The 23,957-nt window shown below is 41.1% G+C and overlaps 1 protein-coding gene across 1 annotated transcript; it reads left to right on the top strand.

The window, feature by feature from the left end:
• Positions 1-379: 379 nt before the first annotated feature.
• Positions 380-23,616, top strand: pcsk9 (proprotein convertase subtilisin/kexin type 9). Its single transcript, XM_060830534.1, has 12 exons — positions 380-745; positions 2,322-2,513; positions 3,448-3,571; positions 3,951-4,084; positions 5,016-5,157; positions 8,000-8,196; positions 9,466-9,649; positions 11,262-11,432; positions 13,154-13,302; positions 14,194-14,365; positions 16,483-16,643; positions 21,378-23,616. The coding sequence occupies exons 1-12, from the start codon at positions 392-394 to the stop codon at positions 21,579-21,581; spliced, it is 2,184 nt and encodes a 727-aa protein (XP_060686517.1). The 5' UTR covers positions 380-391; the 3' UTR covers positions 21,582-23,616.
• Positions 23,617-23,957: the final 341 nt, after the last annotated feature.

Raw genomic sequence — 23,957 nt, 5'->3', positions numbered from 1 at the left:
TATTACTGTGCAGAATGTGGAATAATGTTTCATGTAAACAACAGGAACATTAGCCTAACGTGACAACTGTTGACTTGCTTTGAAAGGACTCTACTCCTTGGGCATTCAGTGATGTACATTCTGTACGGGTTACACATGGGATTTGAGTTAGCACACTGTAGTATAGGTTTCCCGCAATTGGAAGGGTTTGTTTGAGCATTGATTGGAAAGGGGCTGTCTTTCACCTCTTGGCTTGTAATTTGATCGCTGTGGGCTTTTCCAAAGGCAGGTAACGATTCATATGAATGGATGGGCCGATGTGATATCAGTGGCGTGATCCTCAGACCAGGGACCCTCGTGATGTCAGGGCGGCAACTACACACCTTTCAGAACAGGTATTTAAAGGCACCACATGTGGCAGAAGGCACTTGCTGAGAGTGTTTGCTCTGTTCACTACCAACGTCATCAGCAAACCCGCAAGAGAATAGGGGGCGAGGACCCGCGCTCCTCTCTCTCTGTGTCTGTGTCTGTCTCTCACCTGAGCGACCCCTTCAAAACCTTCCCTTCCCCAGCCATGGCTGGCTCCCTACTCTGGGCGAACGTATTGATTATCCTGTGTTTTCTATCTTGCACATTAGAGTTTGAAGGAAAAGAGAAGGTCGATGAATCTTTAGTCTTCAATGAGGAGATCCTCCTGCAGGATTCTGAGATTGAACCAAGCAACCACAACCTGAACAAGCCAGTTCCCTTGCACCGCTCTAACACAGTAAGCAATGCCTTGTGGTTAATTTCAGAATAGAGCTTGCTTTCAATTAATTCATTCGCAACGGGAAAATCTTTTAATTTCTTTATAAATTGTACTTTTAAAAAAGACGCTATCATTTAGGCGCATGTTATTGTTTACATCGATTTCCGTGCTTTTTTTTGACCTCAGAGTTTCACTGTGTAAAATAGTTCAATTTTACTATTTCACAAAATGTAAACTGCCCCCTTGGAAAGGAACACAATCTACCAATTTCTTTGCAGTCAGTTGCATTTTAAAGGAATAATATCGTATTTTGAGACGAACTTAGTTAGGAACCAGAACAAGTTGTTCTGAAGTTAAAATGGTACAAGGCGACAAAGTGATTTGCTGTACTATCATATCCAGAAAGGCGTGTTCAATGTGTTGCATTATCACAGCATTGTGATAAATAGTGTTTGAATTACAGCAGAGCTGGTACCCCACTCCCACCTATGCATCAGCTCTGGATCTTTTCAACTAAAGTTGTATCCCTTGCATCCTGCTAATTTGATGCAATAACCACTTAAAATTAAAAATCTCTGCACTCCAGTTGCACAGTAACTTCAGCAAGAAATTGGCAGGAAGTATTAAAGTATATATTTGTAATTTTCTGTATTATCTACCAGAAGACATGTAAAATTTTCTGTTCTGGATATTTTTAATTAGCCTGTTTTAGACAGATTATTACAAACCTGTGGAGCGACAACTCAACATGTGTGTTCTGGGTTACAGGTAGATGAGCTCCGCTTCAGCCTTTAGCCTGTTCCACTACACAGTTAATTTGTATCTTTTGATCTATAACTTTCTATGTTCCTGCCTAACAAAATATTTGTTGATCAGTACTAATGAATGTGAATAATCGTTTCTTACTTCTGCCTAGTGTTAATGTTTTCAGGTTGTTTACCTTTACTAGAATATTAATCAATGTACTGATTAATTTGAGATGAACAGATTTATCATCAACTGAATCAAAGGAATGATGATGCAGGCCAGGTACTGTGAAATAAGAGGCCACGCACAGTGCTCACCTTTCAAAGGGAATGCTGCCCACGGCCCTCTGGAACTTCTGTGTTCCTCCATTTATTTCATAACTTTATCATTGACAGTTGTTTCTGAGCTGTAAGCTCTGGAATTCCACCGCCCCCCCCCCTCCCCCAAACTTCTCTTTGTCATGTCCACAAAGTTTCTCCTTTAAAACAAAGGTTTTAGTCACTTTGTATTTTGTTGTGCCTAATTCTATGTTTAGGATACCTGTGGGTGTTTTATGACACTGAACATCTTATTAATTGTATTGAGGAGTACTTTGATGATAGGATATAGCTTCATCTAGGTAACTGAATCCCTTTAGAACTCAAGTATCATTTCTGCTGTGAACATTAAGTCAGGGTGAATTAATTGAGGTTTGCAGGAAGACAGTTTGATTTGCGGAAAGCAACAATATTAAGTCCAGCTGGTCACTGATCTACCAATCTCCGAGTCAATCCTACTATGTGGAATTAAGCTTAAAGACCATATCTCAAGCTGACTAAAATAAAAATCTATCTTATTGTGTTCCCAGGATGCTTGGAGGTTACCTGGCCAGTACATAATAGTACTGAATGAAAAAACTCATAAATCCCAGATGGAACGGACAATACACAGACTCCAAACTAAAGCAGCCAAACATGGCTATATGGTGGAACTTGTTCTTGTTTTCCATGAGGTCTTCAGTGGCTTTGTCATCAAAATGAGCAGCGATGCATTAGACTTGGTAAAGACCAAGAGAATTGTATTAAATATGAATGTTGGGTGCTGTTAAATATGTGTGCGAATAAGATGTGTTCAATGTAAATGAAGCATTGGGATCACGACAGTCAGATCTAAATACTTAATTTTGCCAGACTCATTCTTGTTTGCTCAGACAATTCCCTGGAATCTAAATTGGATTGTTTCTTCAAAGCAGAGAATGGAACAGTATATCCCTCCAAGTATGTTAAAATTTGCTCCAATTTCATAAACATATCTATTTGATGGCTTAAATCCAAAAACTTTATACAAAAATAATGAACTGGAGATTTGGAATAAAAATAGAAATTGCTGATGAAACTCTGCAGGCCTGGTAGCATCTGTAGGGAGAAAGCAGCTGTAATGTTTTGAGTCTGGTGACTTAATCAGAACTTCATACAAATCCTGACCATAAAGCGCTATGTTAATGTAAGCTAATGTTTAGTGGTCAGCAATGGCTTAGTTAGCAATACTCTCTCTTCTGAGCTGATGATTGTGGTTTCAAATCCTGCTCCAGGACCTGAACACACAAATTAAGGCTAATGCAGCCCTGAGGCAATACTTCACTGTCAGATACTGATTCTCAGATCTGATTTACACCAAGGCCTTTGTCTGCCCTATCAAGTAGGTATAAATGATTCAATGCCATGAGTATGATGAATAGCAGGGGTGTTCTCTCTGGTGTTCTGACCTATGTATCTCTGTCAATCAACAACATAAAACATATTAGCTGGTCACTATCTCACAGTTGTTTTTGTAGTTTGCTTTATCAAAATTGCTTGCTAAGTTTGCGATATTGTAACAGTGATGACATTTCAAAAGTATTCTATTTGGCTGTAAGCTGTTTTTAGATCTCCAGTGGTCTCTTAGGTACAGACCTCTAACATGCATGACTAAATTGTGAAATCTATTTTTCATAGGCACTGAGATTGCCTCATGTTAAATATATCGAAGAGGACTCATCCTTATTTGCTCAGACAATTCCCTGGAATCTAAATCGGATTGTTTCTTCAAAGCAGAGAATGGAACAGTATATCCCTCCAAGTATGTCCCTTTTTACAGCTTAACATTCAGAGCAATTTCAATAATTAGCAAGAAGCTAGGTAAGAGTGAGATTTTGAGGTTTTTTTTTGTTTGGATGTTTGAGTTCAGCATTTATGTCAAAGGCTTTCTCAATGCAAGCTCATTATGGGATAAAACCAAAGTATTCTCTCATCTCAGAGCAGCTGGTACTACAACAGGCTTTGTTTCTTCTCACAGCTATCTGGTAACTCTGTGTGATACAGTAATAATAACTTATGGAGAGTTTTGAATGACGGAGGAATTCATTGCTTTGCTGCGCTCCTCACCCAGTAATTTGTAATTGTTTGTTTGCAAAATTGACAACTTGCCTATTTTGTCATTCTTATTGTGTTGTTGTTAGATAATGGTGATCTGGTAGAAGTTTACTTGCTTGACACTAGTGTACAGAGCAACCATCGAGAGATTGAAGGGAAAGTCTTCATTACAGAGTTTGAGAGGGTCCCAGAGGAAGATGGCACTCGATTCTATCGCCAGGTAATTCAACTGTTGTTAAATTAGAAAAAGCTTAATGTTTCACTGGTAGGTGCATGGAGCAGAGCGAGCACTTAAAATAAAGTATTGATTTTGAATTAGTTGAAAGCTAGTATTTGACTTGTGGGATATGGCTATTAGTACATAAATTTTATTGTGCTTCCTTAGTTGGTAGGGAGACACCTTCTTGATTCACTATAGTGTAAAGGAACTGCACTGCACCCATCTTTCCATCCATCTGTTCCCCGTATACCTAAGACCAACTATCAGTCTGCCTCAGCCTTAATAATGAGGCCTCTGCAACCCTCTGTGAAAATTCTCTGCACCAATCACTCGAATGGAGAAGTTCCTCTTTATCTGTGTCAAAAAATGGTCTGTCCTTTCCCTGGACGGGCAAAACAACTTTTGTGACCACCATACCAAATCCTATCAGAATCCTGTATGTTTCAATCATTCTTCTTAGTGTCAGAGAATACAGACTTTGTGGATGTGTAACTTGGAAGGGAATTTAATATTACGCCATAGAAATAAATAAAGGAGACTGTGGAACATTGATAGGACAGCCTCTTGAGTTCTTTAGAGCTGTGGGCTATTTGATTGGAGTGCAGAGAAAAGGCGTCTGTGACATAGCCTTTAATATCCTATTTCAGTGACACTGTCCTAACTAACTATTGATGCCACTGAAATCTGAAGTACACAATTGAAGATTTGTACTGGACAGGCTTTATTTGCATCTGTGGAGACTTTCCTCGAGATGAAACTAGTGTTTTGTATGTTGTGTGTTACTACAGAGAAAAGCAAGTAAATAAACTGAAAAAATGTTCACTTGCTCAGTTTTAGCATTGCAAGTGTGGAGCTGTCACAAAGTGTGCCATACAGTGCTGAGTGTATTTCTAATATGCAAATTGTATTGCTGTCTTTCTTCCCCCTCCAGGCTAATAAGTGTGACAGCCATGGAACACACACTGCAGGAATAGTGAATGGGCGTGACTCTGGGGTAGCAAAAGGAGCAAATGTCCATAGTGTGAAAATTCTCAATTGTCAGGGTAGGGGGACAGTAAGTGGAGCACTGGCTGGTGAGTAACTTTCTTAAATTTGAATTGTTGTATTTCTAGCTATGCTGAGGAGATGGGTATTTCGGTGTGATTAGCACTGGTGCCTCACAGCACCAGAGAGCCAGGTTTGATTCCATCGTCTGGCAACTGTGTGCACATTCCACATAGACATTCTTCCCATGTTTGCCTGGGTTTCCTCTCACAGTCCAACGATGTGCAGGTTAGGTAGATTGGCCAAGTTAAATTGCCCATAAGTGTCCAGGGATGTGTAGGCTGGATGGATTAGTCCTAGGAAATGCAGGGCATTCTATGATTCTAACTTGCATTTCTCTTGCCTGGATACATCTTAAAAATTCATTCAAGGGATGTAGGGATCACTAGTTGGGTCAGCATTTATTGTTCAGTTGTCCTTGAAGGTGGTAGCAATGAGCTGTCTTCTTGAACAGTTACAGACCATGTGCTGTAGTTGGATTCTCAGTGCTGTATAGGAGGGAGTTCCAGCATTTCAACCCAGTGACAGTGATGGAACAGCAATTATAGTTCTGAGTCAGGACAGTGACTGACTTGGAGGAGAACTTGCAGGTGGTGACGTTCCCATGTACCTGCTGTCCTTGACCTTTTTAGCTGGAAATGGTCATGGATTTGGAAGGAGCCTTAGTGAATCTCTGCAATGCATCTTGTCGATGCTGCTGAGCATCAGTGTTGGAGTGAGTGGATGTTTTGTGGGTGTGGTGCAGTGGGGAAACAACTCCACCATTTTCAAAGTTAAGGAGGCGAAAAGCAGATGTACTATACAAAAATGCATCATTTCAGTTAATTAACATGTACTCCAGAAATTTAACAGAACAAACAGACTATTGATAGAGTCTAACAGGAAACATGCATCACAGCTTGGTGTGGTAACTGCTCTGCCCGAGACTGCAAGAAATTAGAGTTGTGAACGCAGCTCAGTCGGTCACAACAACCAACCTTCCTTCTACAGACTCTAGCTATACTTTCCACTGCCTCAGGAAAGCAAAGACCCCTCCCACTCTGATTATTGCTCCCTTCCACCAGGCAGAAGGCACAAAAGTTTGAAAACACATACCGACAGATTGAAGAATCACTACTTCCCTGCTGTTATCAGATGTCTGAACAGATTTCTCATTAGAGTTGATTTTTCTCTTCAGCTTCTCTGTAGCTGTAACACCTATATTCTGCATTCTGTTCTTGTAGCTTGAAGTGTTTGTGAAAGGTATGACCTGTCTGGAAAGCACGCAAAACAATATACTGTATCTTGGTACATGTGAAAAGAATAAATCAAAAAGCATTAGAAAATTAAGGGATGAGGTGACAAGTGGAAACTGTGTATTTTTTTTAAAAATCCTGCGCCATTAATATTATGGCCAGGATCTTACTCAGATAATCTTTCCTTTTCATTTCATTCCTTTGTTTTAGTTAACCACTTAAACTTTGGTTAAATGTATTTTTTATATAATACAATTGTATATGGAGTAAAATGTCACAACAACTTAAATGTAATAGTTTGCGGTAGCACCATCTGCTTATCACCTCCTGAACTTTGAAGATGGTGAAGCTGCCCCTCTAGTGCACCACACCCACAAACCTCCACTCCCTCCATCACTGATGTAGCAGTATGTACTAAATACAAGACTGACTGACTGCAGAAATTCACCAAAGCTTCTTTGACAGCACCTTCCAAATCCATGGCATTTATAACTGGGGTCCTTTCAGAGAATTATTTTCACTTGATGTGGAGAATTCTAGGATTAGGAATATATGTTCTATGAGAAATACTGACTTTGCAGTGTATTACAGCATGCTTTTGAATGAACAAATCATGGGGGAGGTGAGGGCCTAATGGTATTATTGCTAGATTATTAACCTGGAGAGACAAGGTTCTGGGAACATGGGTTCAAATCCTGCCATGGCAGGTGGAATTTGAATTCAATACAAATCTGGAATTAAAGGTCTACTGTTGATCATGAAACCATTATCCTTTGTCAGGAAAATCCCACCTGGTTCGATAATGTGCATTTTATGGAAAAAGCTGCCATTCCTACCTGGTCTGGCCTACATGTGACTCAACCACATTGCTGTGTGTCTGACTCTCAACTGCCTAATCGGCAATGAAGGTTAGCCAAGCCAGCAACGTCCGCATCCTGTGAATAATTATTTTTTTAAAAGTTCAGTCATTAAGAAAATTAGACCATAAATATTACATCTGTTAAGAGATGCAAGGCATTTGGACTTCCATGACACTGTATTTCTTTCTTAATTGAGTAATAATGTGGAGGTGCCAGTGTTGGACTGGGGTGGACAAAGTTAAAAATCACAACACCAGGTTATAGTCCAACAGGTTTATTTGGAAGCACTAGCTTTTGGAGCACTATCCTTTGGAAGAGGATGATCATTGAGTAAATTTACATGATCAGTTGTAGAAAGCAATTCACTAAAAGCTGTAAAACTTAAACTAGCTATGTTCTATTTCTTAATCTCGTTGCCCTTTTTTTAAGAAAGGTATTTCACATTTGCTTCTTTTTTATTCTGGAATAAATCATTTTCATCTCAAATATTTAATTCAAGTACACTATTTCCAACACAAATGCAATATTTTGCATTTCTAATTCAGGATCTCTGTTTCCAGCATTTGCAATCGACTGAAAGGGAGGTTTGTTAAAATAGTCATAGAGATGTACAGCATGGAAACAGGTTCGTCTATTTAAGAGGTGGCAAAGAATTTGAAAGGTGTAGAGAGCTCAAAGACATAAGAACAAAGACTGAGACATAAACTGGGGGTTTGGAGAGAGAAGTGAGGCAAATGTGAACTTTGAAAATTGTTTTTTGTTCTTCTATCTTTCAGGTTTGGAGTACATCAGGAACACTCTGATTCTCCAGCCTTACCGACCTTTGATCGTGCTGTTGCCTTTCGTTGGAGGATTTAGTCCAACCTTGAATGCTGCCTGTAGACTTTTGGCACGAACAGGTGTCGCATTGATTGCGGCCGCTGGGAATTACAAGGATGATGCTTGCTTGTATTCGCCTGCTTCTGAACCAGAGGTATGTTTGTCCATTCTATCTATCAGTTCTTTCATAGTGTGGAACTGTCAGGGGAAGGTGACCCATACTGCCTTTCCACAATAGTCAGCTGCTGTATTCTGGCATTTAAAGGTCCAGCCAGCCACTTTGACACCTGCTGTCAAACCATACTTACATCAGGTAAATGCCATGTTAAGATGAGTAAAGGGTAGTAACTAAGAATCAGATGAATAGGGAAAGGGTGTCACTTAAGTGCCAGCTGGGCAGTGTACCCCACATAAGTAGGGCGTCAACTAGTTAGGGAGTAGGTGAAAGAGAATGTCAGTTGACAAATGTGGCATAGGAGGAGGTGTCCAGTTTGGAGTGGTAGGGAGGTGAGGTGCAGAGTGGGGGAGGGTGGGTAAAGTGTGGAACAGGGAAAGCATATGGATGGACGGTGTCTGGCTTGGTGCAGGGGAGGAGTGGGGGGGCGGGGGGGGGGGTTGGAGGGGTTGGGTGTTGGAGGGGTTGGGTGTTGTCTGATCCAGAGTGGGAGAGAGGTGATTGGGTGCCAAATAGGTTGGGGGTGGGCAGTGAATCAGGTCCTAGGAGTGTCAGGTAAAGGTTTTGAAGGTTTGTGTCTGGCAGAGGTATGAGGTAAGTATGGGGTTTGCTTGTTATGAGGCACATTGGTTTAATACTCTGACTTTTCCTGAGTAATTATATCTGTTTTATTTACTTTGTTATATTGGAATGTGCCCCCCACCCCCACCCCCCAGTTCTCTGATTATTAAATGAATACTTTAAAATAGTTCCCAGCATAAAGAAATTGCTCAACAGAATCTCCAATTTCCAAAAGGTCCCTTAGAATGTGCTATGATCAGGATTCTGCAGGGTTCCTGTGTACAACATATGGAATAATAACTGTCAGGCCATTGCGACTGGAGAGTTAGTGTGACTCTTGGAAATAATCAAATTGCTAAATAACTCCTACCACATTTCCTCTCCTGGTGTCTTGCTGAGTGGTCAGGGGGAAATGCAGAGAGCAGTTGCCCTGAATACTCTTGCCACCTGAGCAGCGATTCTAAGACCTGTTGGGATGAGGATAGGAGTAAGATGTGATTCTAAACCCATGCCAGTTAGGTCAGATCAGGCTGGATTTTGTTTGATATGACTCTTTGGTTATTGCCGGTAAAGGGCGTATGTGTCACATCAGCATAACATAAAGAAAAATCAGAACGGGGGTCAAAAGTAAATTGTAAAAATCCGCTAATCAGCTTATTTTTTCCATATTCCACATGAAACTTTTAGGTGATTACTGTTGGTGCTACAAATTATAATGACCAGCCAACCACCACTGGTAATATGGGAACTAATTTCGGTCGTTGTGTTGACCTTTTTGCTCCTGGCGATGACATCATTAGTGCTTCCAGTGACTGTGTGACCTGTTTCACCTCTAAGAGTGGGACCTCACAGGCTGCAGCTCATGTAGCAGGTACACAGTGCTCATTATGACATTCACTAACACCAGCAGGGAGGATGAGTGTTAGGGCACAAACGGTTGGTACTTAAACAATTGGTGCAGCATTTTCGGTCATGGGATCAATTCACATTTCCCAGCGTCTAAGGGAATTGCCAGTTTTAGTTGTTTATAAGTTTACTGGAAATCCTACAGTTTAAACACAGCAAAGAAATTTTACATCGCTATCTCATTATTCAACATCTTATCTGAATATTATTTCTTTAGCATAGTGTCCCTTTTTTCGAGTGGGGCAGTTACTTAGTATTGCTGAGAAAAGGCAAGATGATGAAGCTTTTTCTTATGCATTCATCAGAACAATTTGCCAATAAAGGGAAAAACCAACATTGATCCTGTTTTTTGAGAGGAGAGTGTCAATTGGTTGGATTCTTCTGTCATAAAATGTTGTTTTTGTCCTTAAGTAGTATTCCTGTAGGTTATTTTGAGTTAAAGACAAAAAGTGCCTTGGTTCAGCAATGTGCAAGTATTACACCTACTTAGTTGTCTCCTTCATTTGATTTATAGGAGATGAACTAGCTGTATACAGGAATCATTCTACCATCTTGGTGTTGTCACTTCTGAGCTTGGTGTTGTAAATGATGAGGCTCCAGTTTAGATCATCAGCTTGTGATTGCCAAACCACCTTTTCTCCAATGTTTTAATCCATTTCTTTGAGCCTCTTCCTTTTTTGAGGTGAGATTAAAGATGAGCTTCTTCAGTCAAAGCGTTACAAATACTTTTGGCGTTTTCTATCCCCAGAGACCAGTAAAGGCCAGTCGTGAATGTATTCAGAATAGGCTTTGATAGATTTATGTGAATCAAGGAATACTGGGAGTGTGCAGGAAGATGAAGGTGAGATGGAACGACAACCACCACTCTGCTGATTAAAGCAGAGCAAGCTTCAACGGCCAAATGGCCTGTCCTCCTCCTATATCCTGGGACACCATTTTTTTTTGTAACACTATCCTGAACAGTAACCTCCCTGAAATGAGCTCTCCATTCTAAGTTACATGAAAGTTTAAACTTTGAAAACATCCTGTTTTTACTATGATGGTACACAACTGAGTTCATTCAAACATGAAACACCAGATTATAGTCCAACAGGTTTATTTAGAAATACAAGTTTTTGGGGTGCTGCTCCTTCATCAGGTAGCTAATGAGGCAGGATCATAGAACACAGAACTTATAGCAAAATATCCTTTGCTGATCGTTGTGGTTTTTAACTTTTTGTCCACCCCAGACCAACACCAGCACCTCCACATCAGGGCTATTTAAACATGGCAAGCACTTTTTTTCTTGTATGAGTCAATGTGTCATCAGGAGAAAGTGAGGACTGCAGATACTGGAGATCAGAGCTGAAAATATGTTGCTGGAAAAGTGCAGCACGTCAGGCAGCATCCAAGGAGTAGGAGAGTCGACGTTTTGGGCATGACCCCTTCTTCAGGAAGAAGGGCTCATGCCCGAAACGTCGACTCTCCTGCTCCTTGGATGCTGCCTGACCTGCTGCGCTTTTCCAGCAACACATTTTCAGCTCAATGTCTCATCATCCTATTTAACTTTGCAATTGAACTTTCTTCATTCTTGACAGGCATTGCAGCAATGCTAATGAATGCTGACCCCAATATAACAGTGTCTGAATTACGCCAGAGACTAATTCATTATTCCACAAAGAATGCAATCAATGATGTCTGGTTTCCAGAGGAACAGCGACTCCTCACACCCAACAGAATTGCACGATTGGGTTCTCCTGAGCTAATGGGTAAGTTACTCACTCATATTGAATCAGTCATGATATTCCCAAATGTAATCTATCCCACATAGCATTATCATTTTTTTTAGCAAGTGCCTTTTGGGTTTTTTTTATTATTATCAATTACTATGAATATTCTGGTATTGAGACTTATTTGCGCTCAAAGTGCGAACTCTGCAGATACATGGCACAGGGAAGCAGGAATAGACACATACCACAAGCCAGTCTTTAAACATTTATTTCTTATTGCTCGTAGATCATTTTGAAAAAAAAGATCTGATTGTTCGGTTGAGCAAAGAAAGAAGTGCATGTCAGTAATATATTTAAACTTCTTGTCTTGCTGTGTTTTGTGGCACTCACTATCACAGTTTACAATACTAATGGTTACAATGTTTGACTCCATTCACAAATGACAATTTCAAATTCTGCTGAATTTGGTGATCTGTGGGCTGGCATCAGATAAAGTGACTATGGGGTTTGAGCTAATCTTACCAGTGATTTGGGTTTTGTTGTGCGTAACTCTACAGCAGGGTGTATCCAGTTGAATTTACGTAGGAGTAGTCTTCCTTGTAGGGAAGCTGCACTCTTACACTCCTGGAAAGTTCAGGGTCTTTGCTTATGGTAGATATTATCCCTAAAGGATGTTGTGAAACTTGATAGGGTTCAGAAAAGATGGACAAGGATGTTGCCAGGGTTGGAGGGTTTGAGCAGAGGGAGAGACTGAATAGCCTAGGGCTGTTTTCCCTGGTGTTGGAGGCTGAAGGGTGACCTTTTGGAGGTTAATAAAATCATGAGGGGCATGGATAGGGTAAATAGACAAGGTATTTTCCCTGGGGTGGGGGGGTCCAGAAGAGGGCACAGGTTTAGAGTGAGAGGGGAAAGACATAAAAGGGACTGAAGGTGCAACTTTTTCGTGTGTGTGAGTGAAGTGTTGGCAAAGGGGACTACATTTGTTTTGGATATGTGGTTGGCATGGATGCATTGGACTGAAGGGTCTGTTTCTGTGCTGTGTGTCTCTTCTTGGCCACACCAAAATAGAACATAGAACATAGAAGGATACAGCGCAGTACAGGCCCTTCGGCCCTCGATGTTGCGCCGACCGAGTCCTACCTAACCTATACTAGCCCAATAACTTCCAAATGCCTATCCAATGCCCGCTTAAATGAACATAAAGAAGGAGAGTTCACCACTGATACGGGCAGGGCATTCCATGAACTCACAACCCGCTGTGTGAAGAATCTACCCCTAACATCTGTCCTATACCTACCACCCCTTAATTTAAAGCTATGTCCCCTAGTAACACCTGACTCCATTAGCGGTAAAAGGTTCTTAGTATCTACCCTATCTAAACCCCTAATCATCTTATACACTTCTATCAGATCTCCCCTAAACTTTCTCTTCTCCAATGAGAACAGCCCCAAGTGCCTCAGCCTTTCCTCATAAGATTTTCCTACCATTCCAGGCAACATCCTGGTAAACCTCCTCTGCACTCGTTCTAAAGCTTCCACATCCTTCCTATAGTATGGCGACCAAAACTGCACACAATACTCCAGATGAGGCCTCACCAGAGTCTTATACAACTGCAACATGACCTCAGGACTCCGGAACTCAATTCCTCTGCCAATAAAGCCCAGTACACCATATGCCAGTACACCAAAATCTGAGTGAAAGATGAAAATCTGGATAGGTGGTTATTTCCATCATTTTTTGTACATTTTTTTTTCCCACAGGGAACCAGCTACTCTGCCGGACAGCATGGTCAAAGAGGTCAGGGCTTGCACACTCTGCCAAAGCCGTAGTACACTGTAATGAGAATGAGGAAATGTTCAGTTGTTCAAGTTTCTCGAAGAATGGTAAAAGAAGGGGTGAACATATAGAGGTAAGTGATTAAGGGTATAATGGTGTAAACTCTTAAATCACAATTAAACTGAAACAAGAGGGAAGGATAATTATTTGTAAAGGCTCATTATGAAATTGAGGACAGTGAGTACTAGAATAAGTGAGACCTGCTTAAAGGCAGGTTTGTTCAAAAACGTACAAGCAAAAAATCAATGTATTGTTGAAAGAACGGGGAAAGAAATCTTAGACAAGAAATGTTTCTTTATATTTAACTGGCAAAATGTCTAAGAAGTGACTGCCTGCCTGCTCTTACCGATTCCGTGTTGAAGTGTATTGTGCTTTAGAGTTTGCAGCAAAGAAGGTTGTTTTATTATTGAGTGGAAGGACAATATATTGTACATCCTGGCTTCCACTCCCAATTTGGCAATCTATCTTCATCATGCATCAGATTCTGAAATAGCAATTTCCATACTCCTGGTGGGGGAGGAGAAAAATCCATCAGGAAAGCAATATGGATGGAAATTCTCAACAGATAAAGATTCGTTTGCTCATAACTGTCCCTTGTGGCTTCTCTTGTTTTAATTAGTACCATATTACATAACCTTTTAGAGCTGCTAACATATTTTCCCTGAACCTAGAATTTGCTGTTTCATTTTTATTTGAAATGTTTACAATTGTAATTAGATTTAAGAATGGAAGAACAAAATGAAATTGGGGATAAGGTCTTGTTGTGCATGTATTTGTGTGTTAATGTTATCTAGAGCTGAAGAATATCTACTGTGGGCTTTATAAAGGCATGGTCACTTATACTGCTCCTGTTTGTCATGGCATAACATACACTTAACATTTTTCTTCCATTTTCTTTAAATTGATAGGTGCTATCGCAGGTGCTGCAAAAACTTTTTTTCTGTTTTTACCATTTGTACTCTAGGAAATGAAAGGGACGAGGAAATGCATAGCTCATAATGCCTTTGGCAGTCAGGGAGTTTATGCAGTCGCTAGGTGCTGCATATGGCCAAGAGCTGAATGTCTTGTTAGTAGCAGTTCTGTGGTTGGTGTGAGACAAATGGCAGGCTGCCTACACAAGGGCTATGTCCTCACTGGTAAGTGATGTTTTCAGAGTATTCTAATAGGCTTGGATCTGATAATGACCAATGTCGCAACAAAGGGTTCCAAATTTGAAATGAGCTTTCTAATAGTCCATTCTTGCTAAATAACACACTGGCCAATTCTTGAATTTCAAGCAGCTTGAGAGAATACTTTCACCACATGGTGTGTGGATTCCTGGTTTGTTTATTCTGTATGACATTTTTTCTACAGTTAGTGGACAATCTAATTGGCCTCTGCATATACAGATCCCAGAAATTTGATGGAAAAAATTGAGGGCAAGAGTGTGTATATCCAGCCCATTCTACAACTGCAGTGAATTCATGCCCTATTTTGCCATCACAAGTGATTTGGAGAGGGTTGTTTTAAAGTGGGGAGAATAACAGGGATTTTTGGCTTTTTTTTAAACATACGATAGAACTTGATGTTAGATAAAGTGGATTTGAGCATATTCTAGTAGAACCCATTTGGTTGAATTGTAAGGTTTCTGCTCTGGTTAAGTCCAACTCGCACCTTTTTGATTTTGATGGTTTATCACTATTTAGTGGGCCTGTTCACCATATTTGTTTGCCTGCCCTGTGGCAGCTCTCCTATCTGGTTATCTGCATACCATATCATGTATTGTTCCAGAATAACCTACCACTCAGCCTCCCAAAGACTGGCATCCCATGTGTGAGCACCATATTTAAAGTGCCACAGTGAAGCTAGACAAGCATTGGCCCTGTTTGAAATGCCCATAGGGTTTGAAGGGGAAGATGGCACTGTTGTGCCCAAAATGTCCCTGCTGCAGTCACTCAATGCAACTTGCTGGTGCTTTCCACTATGGAAGTGGGTGCTTCTAAATCACAACACCCGTAAATAATAGAAGTGCCAGAATGGCTAGTTGAGTTGGGCAGCCAGATGGCGGATGCCATGGTCTGTGGAAAAGGAGTGAGGGTGACATGTGCCCATATATATCACCTTGGGATGCAGTTTGGTCATCGGTAACATGGTGCTTCAGAGTAAGTTGTGAGCTGAATCTTCAAAATACCCACTCTGTTGTCCTTGCTGAACTTTTTTTTGTTTTGGTAAGTGGGTGAATCTTTAAGATGAGTTGTAGCAGTAACAAGGTATTAAACAAGATCTTGCCACTGTCCAGTAAGGATCTTGTCAACGTTGGTACAAAATATATGGGTGGCACAGTGGTTAGCACTGCTGCCTCAGTGCCAGAGACTAGGGTTCAATTCCCACCTCAGGCAACTGACTGTGTGGAGTTTGCACATTCTCCCCATGTCTGTGTGGGTTTCCTCCGGGTGCTCCGGTTTCCTCCCACAGTCCAAAAATGTGCAGGTCAGGTGAATTGGCCATGCTAAATTGCCTGTAGTGTTAGGTGAAGGGGTAAATGTAGGGGAATGGGTCTGGGTGGGTTGCTCTTCGGAGGATCGGGGTGGACTTGTTGAGCCGAAGGGCCTGTTTCCACACTAAGTAATCTAATCTAGTCATAAAAAATGGAGAGCCATAATTCTGATGTTGAGATGGGCCTTGCATAATTGTTGCTCAATTCTGCTCCGCATCTTGCTACACCCAGATCATTTCACACCCCTAAAGGGTTCTGCCAACCTGTCACTTTCCACTCTGAGCAATAGAAAGTGGGTAGAACTTTGTTAGTGATAGGATTACTACTTTCATCTACTTCTAAAGCTAGTGATGATGGAGATTATAATGTTCGCTAGTTGACTATAGGTTATGTCTAGTAAGTTGCACTGGCATTCTGGCCATCTTACCACAAGCTGCAGTTATCACAGGGACAAGGAAAAAGTTTGAATTACAGAAAAGGGAGGTGGGAGCGAAAGGAGAGCGCAAATCTTTTTTACTGACCTACACAACAATATATGGAATATATCTCAAAAGACCAAGTAAAAGAGAATAAAGAATAAGAAATCTGCTAGCTGCAGCATCAGTGCAAATCACTTCAGAGCTGTATTACCATGTTTCTAGAGTTCTCCAGTGTTAATATTAGTGGAAGGGCCAGAAGTGTTGGAATTCCATGGTCCATATTGAATCTCTGAAACACACTGCACAACTTCAGTTAATCTAAACGGATACGTCTCAGCCGTGCTCTTCTGTATTTCAGGCTGCAGCTCACACTCCCATACAAAGTACAGCGATACAGCAATACCTCAAACAAACCAGCAGTGCACAGGACAAGCTGGGATGACCTCACATGCTACATGTTGCCAGGCACCAAGTCTCGAATGTGAGGTGAAGGACCAGAGATGCACAGACTTATCAGAGGTGGTGCAATTATGTTCTAAACACCGACTGATTTTATTTTTTTTAAATGCAGCATCATCTAATTATTTGAGAGCTAAATGGGCAAACCTTAAAGTTTCCAAATGTAGATGTTAAAATTCCTTTTGCAGAAGGAAAGCCACAGTCTTGGACATGAAAGTAAAATTTCTACATTTTGTAGAATAACAATAAATCTTCATTTTTAAAACAAGGCCAGATCCATTCATAAAGAAAATTGTGCAGCGGCCAGGCATGTAACTAAGCCCTTACTTTCACATTCAAACACTAACCTGTTATTGTTTTACATAGTTGCAGTACTCCGTGTGTGCCATGCGCCTATACTTGGGTTAAATTTAGACAGGAGAAAGTGAGGACTGCAGATGCTGGAAATCAGAGCTGAAAATGTGTTACTGGAAAAGCGCAGCAGGTCAGGCAGCATCCAAGGAGCAGGAGAGTCGATGTTTCGGGCATGAGCCCTTCTTCCTGAAGAAGGGCTCATGCCCAAAACATCGACTCTCCTGCTCCTTGGATGCTGCCTGACCTGCTGCGCTTTTCCAGCAACACATCTTCAGCTTACATTTAGACAGAACTGGCAATTACCATGCAAAGTGGCAATTACCATTCAACTCCAGTGTCATATCCTGAACCTGATGGTATTTTGTCTTTTAAAAATACATAAGTTTTTAATTAAGTTTGTAAAGGATAAAATTGTAAATCTTGGAATTGCATTTCTGTCGTGAGATTTGCACCTACCACGCACTCTCACCTCCTGTAAAAGATTAACCATTTAATTAAATGTACATTTTTTGGGTTGTTACAAAATCTGCATGTTGCCAGTTTACCTCACAATCTTCCATAGGCTCACATCTCTATCCTCTTCTGAACAAAGTCAATTGTGTGGTACTCTAACCCTCTGATCAGTCTGAGGGGTAAAAAATGGCACCGGGAGGGTAAACTTGTAAATAAATTATGATGGATAGCGAGTGTTTCTTTAAATCTTAAAAAAAATCAGTGACATTGGCCCTTTGGAGAATAGGGAACCAGGATAGTAGAGGATTTGAATAGATACTTTGCATCAGCCTTCACAGTAAAAGGAAAGGAAATAAATCTGATAATTATCACGAGAGAAGTGCTAGGGACACTAATGGGGCTAAAGGTCAATCAGATCATTAGAGGGTGGCAAATGTTGTTCCTCCCTTCAAGAAAGGGAATAGGGATAACTCTGGGAATTACAGACCAGTCAGTCTTATGTTGGCGGTAAGCAAATTATTGGAGAGGATTCGGAGTGACAGAATTTATGATTATTTGGAAAAAAAGAGTCAGCATGGCTTCGAGGAGCAGATTCAAGCCTTATTGAATTCTTTAACGATGTGATGAGACATCACTAGATGAAGGTAGAGCAGTGGATGTGGTATTTATGGATTTTTGCAAGGCATTTAAGGTTCCACACGGTAGCCTCATTCAGAAAGTAGGGATGTATGGGATACAGAAATTTGGCTGTATAGAAGACAGAGGGTGGTAGTTGATGGAAAGTATTCAGCCTGGAGTTCAGTGACCAGGGTGTTTTACAGGGATGTGTTCTAGGACATCTGCTCTTTGTGATTTAAAAAAAATATATAGATGACTTAGAAGTGGAAGGATTGGTTAGTCAGTCTGTCAATGGCACAAAGGTTGGTAGGGTTGTAGATGGTATCGAGGGCTGTTGCAAGCTTCAACAAGACATTGACAGGATGCAGAGCTGGACTGAGAAGTGGTAGATGGAGTTCAACCTGGAGAAATGCAAAGTGATTCATTTTGGAAGGTTGAATTGAATACTGAATACAGGGTTAAAGACAGGATTCTTGGCAGTGTGGTGGAACAGTGGGATCTTTGGGTCCATGTAAATAAATCCCTCATAGCTGATAGGGTTTTTAAGAAGGTGTTGAGTGTGTTGACTTTCATTAACAAGGGGATTGCGTTTAGGAGCTGTGAGGTTTTGCTGCAGCTCTTGAAAACCCTGGTTTGAGCACACTTGGAATATTGTGTCCAGTTCTGATCACCTCATTATAGGAAAGATGTAGATGCTTTAAAGAGGATGTAGAGGAGATTTACCAGGATGCTGCCTGTATTGGAGGGCTTATTTTATGAAGTGAGGTTAAGTGAGCTAGGGCTATTCACACTGGAGAGAAGAACAAAGAGGTGTACAAGGTAATGAGAGGCATAGAGTAGTTAGCCAGAGACTTTTCCCCAGGGCAGAAGTGGCTGTCGCGAGGGGTTATAATTTTAAGGTGACTGGCTGAAGGTATAGGGGAGATGTCAATGGTAGGTTCTTTACTATCACCACTGACCGTGCAGTCCATGCAGCCACCAGCCTGAGTAGGGTCTGAGACATTAGGAACATTTAAGTGACCGCTGGACAAGCACATGGATGGCAATAAATTAAGAGCTGTGTAGGTTAGGTTGGATTTATATTAGGATAAATGCTCAGAATGACATCGTGGGCCAAAGGGCCTGTGCTGTGCTGTTCTGTTACATGTTCTATGTTCTAGAATACTGTGACCAGTTTTTGGCCCCTTACTGAAGGAAAGATCTGCTGGTATTAGAGGCAGTCAGAAGGTTCACTAGGCTACTGGATTAGGAGGGACTGTGTTATGAGGAGAGGTTGAGTAGGTTGGGCTTGTACTCCATTGGAGTTTAGAGGTATGTGTGTTTCAATAAGGTCACGTCAATATTTAGAGGATTTGACAGGATGGATGCAGAAAGTTTGTTTTCCTTGGCTCAATTGGCTAAATCTCAAAATAAGGGATTACACTTCTCAAAGAGATGAGAAGGAATTTCTTCTCTTTGGGAGTAATAAATCTGTGAAATTTATTTTACCACAGAGGGCTGTTGAGATTGGCTCGTTGAGTATATTTTAAAGTTGTGAGTGATTTTTTTTTAAAAAAAATATATGCATCAGTAAGGGAATTGGGGAGTTACTGGGGACAATGGGCACAGTAGGGAGGCAGGAAAATGGAGTTGATGATTAGCCATGATCTCAAAATAGCAAATTATATTCAATGTGCTATCTCTGCTTTGCTGCCTTAAATTTTTTGTTTTTGTTTATTTGACTAACAAACAGAGTCAGGTATATTAGCAGCAAAATAGAAGGTCAGATGGTTGGGTAGTGGGATGTTGTTGATTTAACTCAGTTAGCTGGACATTTGCAAAGCAGTGTGGGTTGGCTGAGGTTACCATGAAAGACTCTCCTTGTTAACCTCTCTCCTTGCCTGAGGCATCGTAGCCCTCAGGTTAAACCACCACCAATCAGAAGGAGAGAGCAGCTCTATGGTCTGGTAAGACTATGGTGACACAACAGAAGGATGAGATTAACTGATCAGTGATAGGCTCAAGTGAAATCCAATTTTTTTGGGTGGCCAGAAGTTTTTAAAGCAACCATCAATAAACTAAACATTACTTTTACCTGTACTGCCTCTGCAGTGCTCGCTAGTATTCTACGGTGAGTGTCAGATATTATCATTGCCAGATGTTCTTGCCCAGAATAAGACTTAATATTTTAGATTAGATTCCCTACAGTGCGGAAACAGGCCCTTCGGCCCAACTAGTCCACACCAATCCTCTGAAGAGTAAACCACCCAGTCCCATTTCCCTCTCACTAATGCACCTAACACTATGGGCAATTTAGCATGGTCAATTCACCTGACCTGCACATCTTTGGCCTGTGGGAGGAAACTGGAGCACTCGGAGGAAACCCAAGCAGACACAGACAGTCACCCGAGGCTGGAATCAAACCTGGGACCCTGGTGCTGTGAGGCAGCAGTGCTAACCACTGAGCCACCATGCTGCCCTAATGCGCAGCTGTTAGTTTTTCTGTGCTAAGGATGCTCTCACATTGTTGAAGATGCCTAAAATATTTTGCAAAGGATTCTTCTCAACATCATAATATAGGAACTTACCCATTCAATCTAATGGAAAGCTGTGTGAGCACCTAACCTATGCAAAAATCACTGCAAACATTTGATGCAGTGATTGCAGTTCTAACATTCATAAGTGGTTAAGTCTGGATATAAGAATCATAGACTTCCTACTATGCAGATAGAGTCCATTTAGCCCATTGTATCTGCACCAACTTGGACCTCCTATCCCAAAAACCCTACACTTAACCCACCAGGCACATGCTCTGACACTATGGAGCAATTCAGTATGGCCAATCCACCTAACCCCCACATCTTTGGACTGTGGGAGGAAACTGGATTACCTGGCAGAAACCCACATAGACACAGGAGAACACGCAAATTCCACATAGACAGTTACCTGAGGCTGGAATTGAACCTGCGTCCTTGGTGTGGTGAGGCAGCACTGCTAATTATTGGGCCACCCTAAGATGAAAAATATTGAGAAGCTGAAATTAAATTGCATTGGCATTAGAACCTTTTGCAAAAGGAGTTCCTAATCCTTTTTTTTCTTTAAATAGTGTTGTGATTTTTTTTTTGAAAATATGGCACAAATATGCCAATTATAATGGCACCAATTCACAGTAATCCTATGAGTGATTTTTAACCATAATGATCTTTGTGAAGAAAAACTTGTTGCAACCCAGTGAGATTTGGTTTAGCCTAATAATATTTTCAGTAGCCCACTAGAAATATAACACTACATGCATGGCAGTTGATGTCCATTGTCCAGGTTGATGGGAGTGGAAATGATTTGGTTTGTTTGTTTTTTTCCTTTTGCTGACCAGTTGCTTTAAACTTCCAGGTGACGGTATCATGTGATGAAGGCTGGACACTGACTGGGTGCAATGCATACTCCCGTGGCGCTCACACTAATGGAGCATATGCTGTGGATAACACCTGTACAGTAATCAGTTCAGGGAAAGGGAAAAGTGCTGCAGCTATTGCCATATGCTGCCGCAAACGAAGAAGAGAATTGAAGCATGATCCCAGCCTTAATTACAAGTAATGTTATACTTAGCTGTCCCTTCCTCCCTTTCCTGCAGGCACAAACCCTTGCTGAGATGCAATTCATTGGGAAAGGGCAGCTCTCTGTTACTTTGCTCAAGTAGCCATACTTGTTAGATTAGATGGCAAGTGTTGGTTAGCTCTCTGTGTAGGCAGTTGAGTTTAATCTTAACCTGTTTTGGCATTTATATACTTTTATAGCAACATTCAATGAATAGCAATTGAATGTAAGAAACTGACCATTCTTGAAACCCCTCACTCATTCTTGAGAAAGCCACAATGTTAGAAGACAATAACGGTTTGATTCAAAGATTTTTTGGGGGGGAGGGGGGGAAAAACACTTTTTTTTGTTCAATGCCCCAAAAACGTACTGACAGCCTAGAAATAGTTCAATAAAAAAGAAACAAAATACGAATAGTCATGTAATCTGTGACGGGTCAGTAAGTATAGTGATCCTTTTCATTGTAAATATTTTTCAGCACAGGAATAAATCTTCACATTTAGTGCTTTAAAGAATACTGAATGGAGGAAAATGCAGTGTGTCATTCCAAAACATTTATGAACCTGTCATCCACCTCTACTGTGGGTGTAAAAATGTCCTTTTATTTTGTATTTTTTTTCAAATTCAATACTCAAGTCTATTTTCTTTCAAAATCACACACACCAGCTAACAGTACAAGATTAACTCTACCTACAGGTGCTGAATTAGAATAAGCATCACATCAGGTGGTATTTTATACTTTAAGAGATTAATGGTGGAACAGGGGAAGTAAAGAATGAAACTAGTCCATAGATCTTTGGGCTGAGCATAATGAGCTTTGCGGTCAAATTTCTTGCTGTTCACTGTACACACGTGCAGGAAAGGCAGCAGCTTGGAGAAGATATTGAAAGGTTATCAGCAGTTCAGGACTGTATCCCACCTCCGTCTGGTTCACTGGGGAGACAGCAAATACACAAAGAAAGGGAAAAATACATTTCACCACAAGCCAACATCAGTGACTGTAAGTTTCTGGAGTATCTTCATGAGCCCAAGTTGTTTCTTTAAAAAAATAGTTCATTCAAGGATGTAGGTGGCACTAGCAACACCAGCATTCATTATCCATTTGTACGGCAGCAAATTAAAAATGGCCTCACAAGCCAGAGAGCAGGCAAGAGTAGTGCTGGAAAAGCGTAGCATCTGAGGAGCAGGAGAATCGACGTTTTGGGCAAGAGCACTTCATCAGGAATGAGACTTGTGGGCCGAGGTGGGGGGGGGGGTGGAGAGAGCTGAGAATGCAATAGGTGGATGGAGGTAGGGGTAATGGTGATAGGTCAGAGAGGAGGGTGGAGCGGATTGGTGGGAAGGAAGATGGACAGGTCATGAGGGCGGTGCTGAGTTGGAAGGTTGGAACTGGAATAAGGTGGGTGGGAGGGGAAATGAGGAAACTGGTGAAGTCCACATTGATGCAGTGTGGTTGGATGGTCCCAACACAGATGATGAGACGTTCTTCCTCCAGGTGGCAGGTGGTTAGGGTGTAGCGATGGAGGAGGCCCTAGACCTGCATGTCCTTGGCGGAGTGGGAGGGGGAGTTGAAGTGTTCGGCTACAGGGCGATGGGATTGGTTGGTGCAGGTGTCCTGGAGATTTTTTTGAAGCGCTCTGCAAGTAGGTGTTTTGTCTCTCCAGTGAAGAGGAGATTGCAGTGGGAGCAACGGATACAGTAAATGTGGAAGTGCTGGTAAAACTCTGATGGATGTGGAAAGCTTCTTTGGGGCCTTGGATGGAAGTGAGGGGGAGTGGGGGATGGGGAGGAGGTGTGAGCACAGGTTTTGCAATTCCTATGGTGGCAGGGGAAGAAAGCGGGCAAGAATTGATTAACCTCATTTCTGGAGGTCTGGTATCACATTTCTGAGCACCAAAATATCCCACTGTTCCACCGAATTCCACTTGCTCTGAATGTTTGTAAATACTTTTGAGGATGTGTGATTACACTCTACATTTTTGTACTGATTTTTGTATGCTTGACACTTTGTTATTAATAAAAAAAACTAAAACTTTTTCGTCTACAGTTCTTCTTTTGCTTCCAACAGATTGGCATAGACCGAGATGAACTGGAGTTGCTTCACTGTCAGCACTTTTTTAAAAAAATGCACATGATATATGCATATTGTCAGTATTTAACATGGCGACTGCACAATTTGTATTAGCCTTTAGTCTATCATTGATATGGTCAGGTCATAGAGACAACAACTAGGCAAAATGAATAGGGTAATGCAGACAAAATTTTTAATCAAGTTATTTTAGACTTTCAGTAGTTTTTTTTCGTAAACTTCCCTTTGTCTTTATATTCTACAAGCACATGGTGTTCAGAAATGTAAGCTCTGATGTTGGTTTAGCA

The sequence above is a fragment of the Hemiscyllium ocellatum genome, chromosome 9, assembly GCF_020745735.1.
Source record: "Hemiscyllium ocellatum isolate sHemOce1 chromosome 9, sHemOce1.pat.X.cur, whole genome shotgun sequence".
In the NCBI taxonomy this organism is placed as follows: domain Eukaryota; kingdom Metazoa; phylum Chordata; class Chondrichthyes; order Orectolobiformes; family Hemiscylliidae; genus Hemiscyllium; species Hemiscyllium ocellatum.
This window is presented reverse-complemented; position numbering and strand designations above follow the sequence as displayed.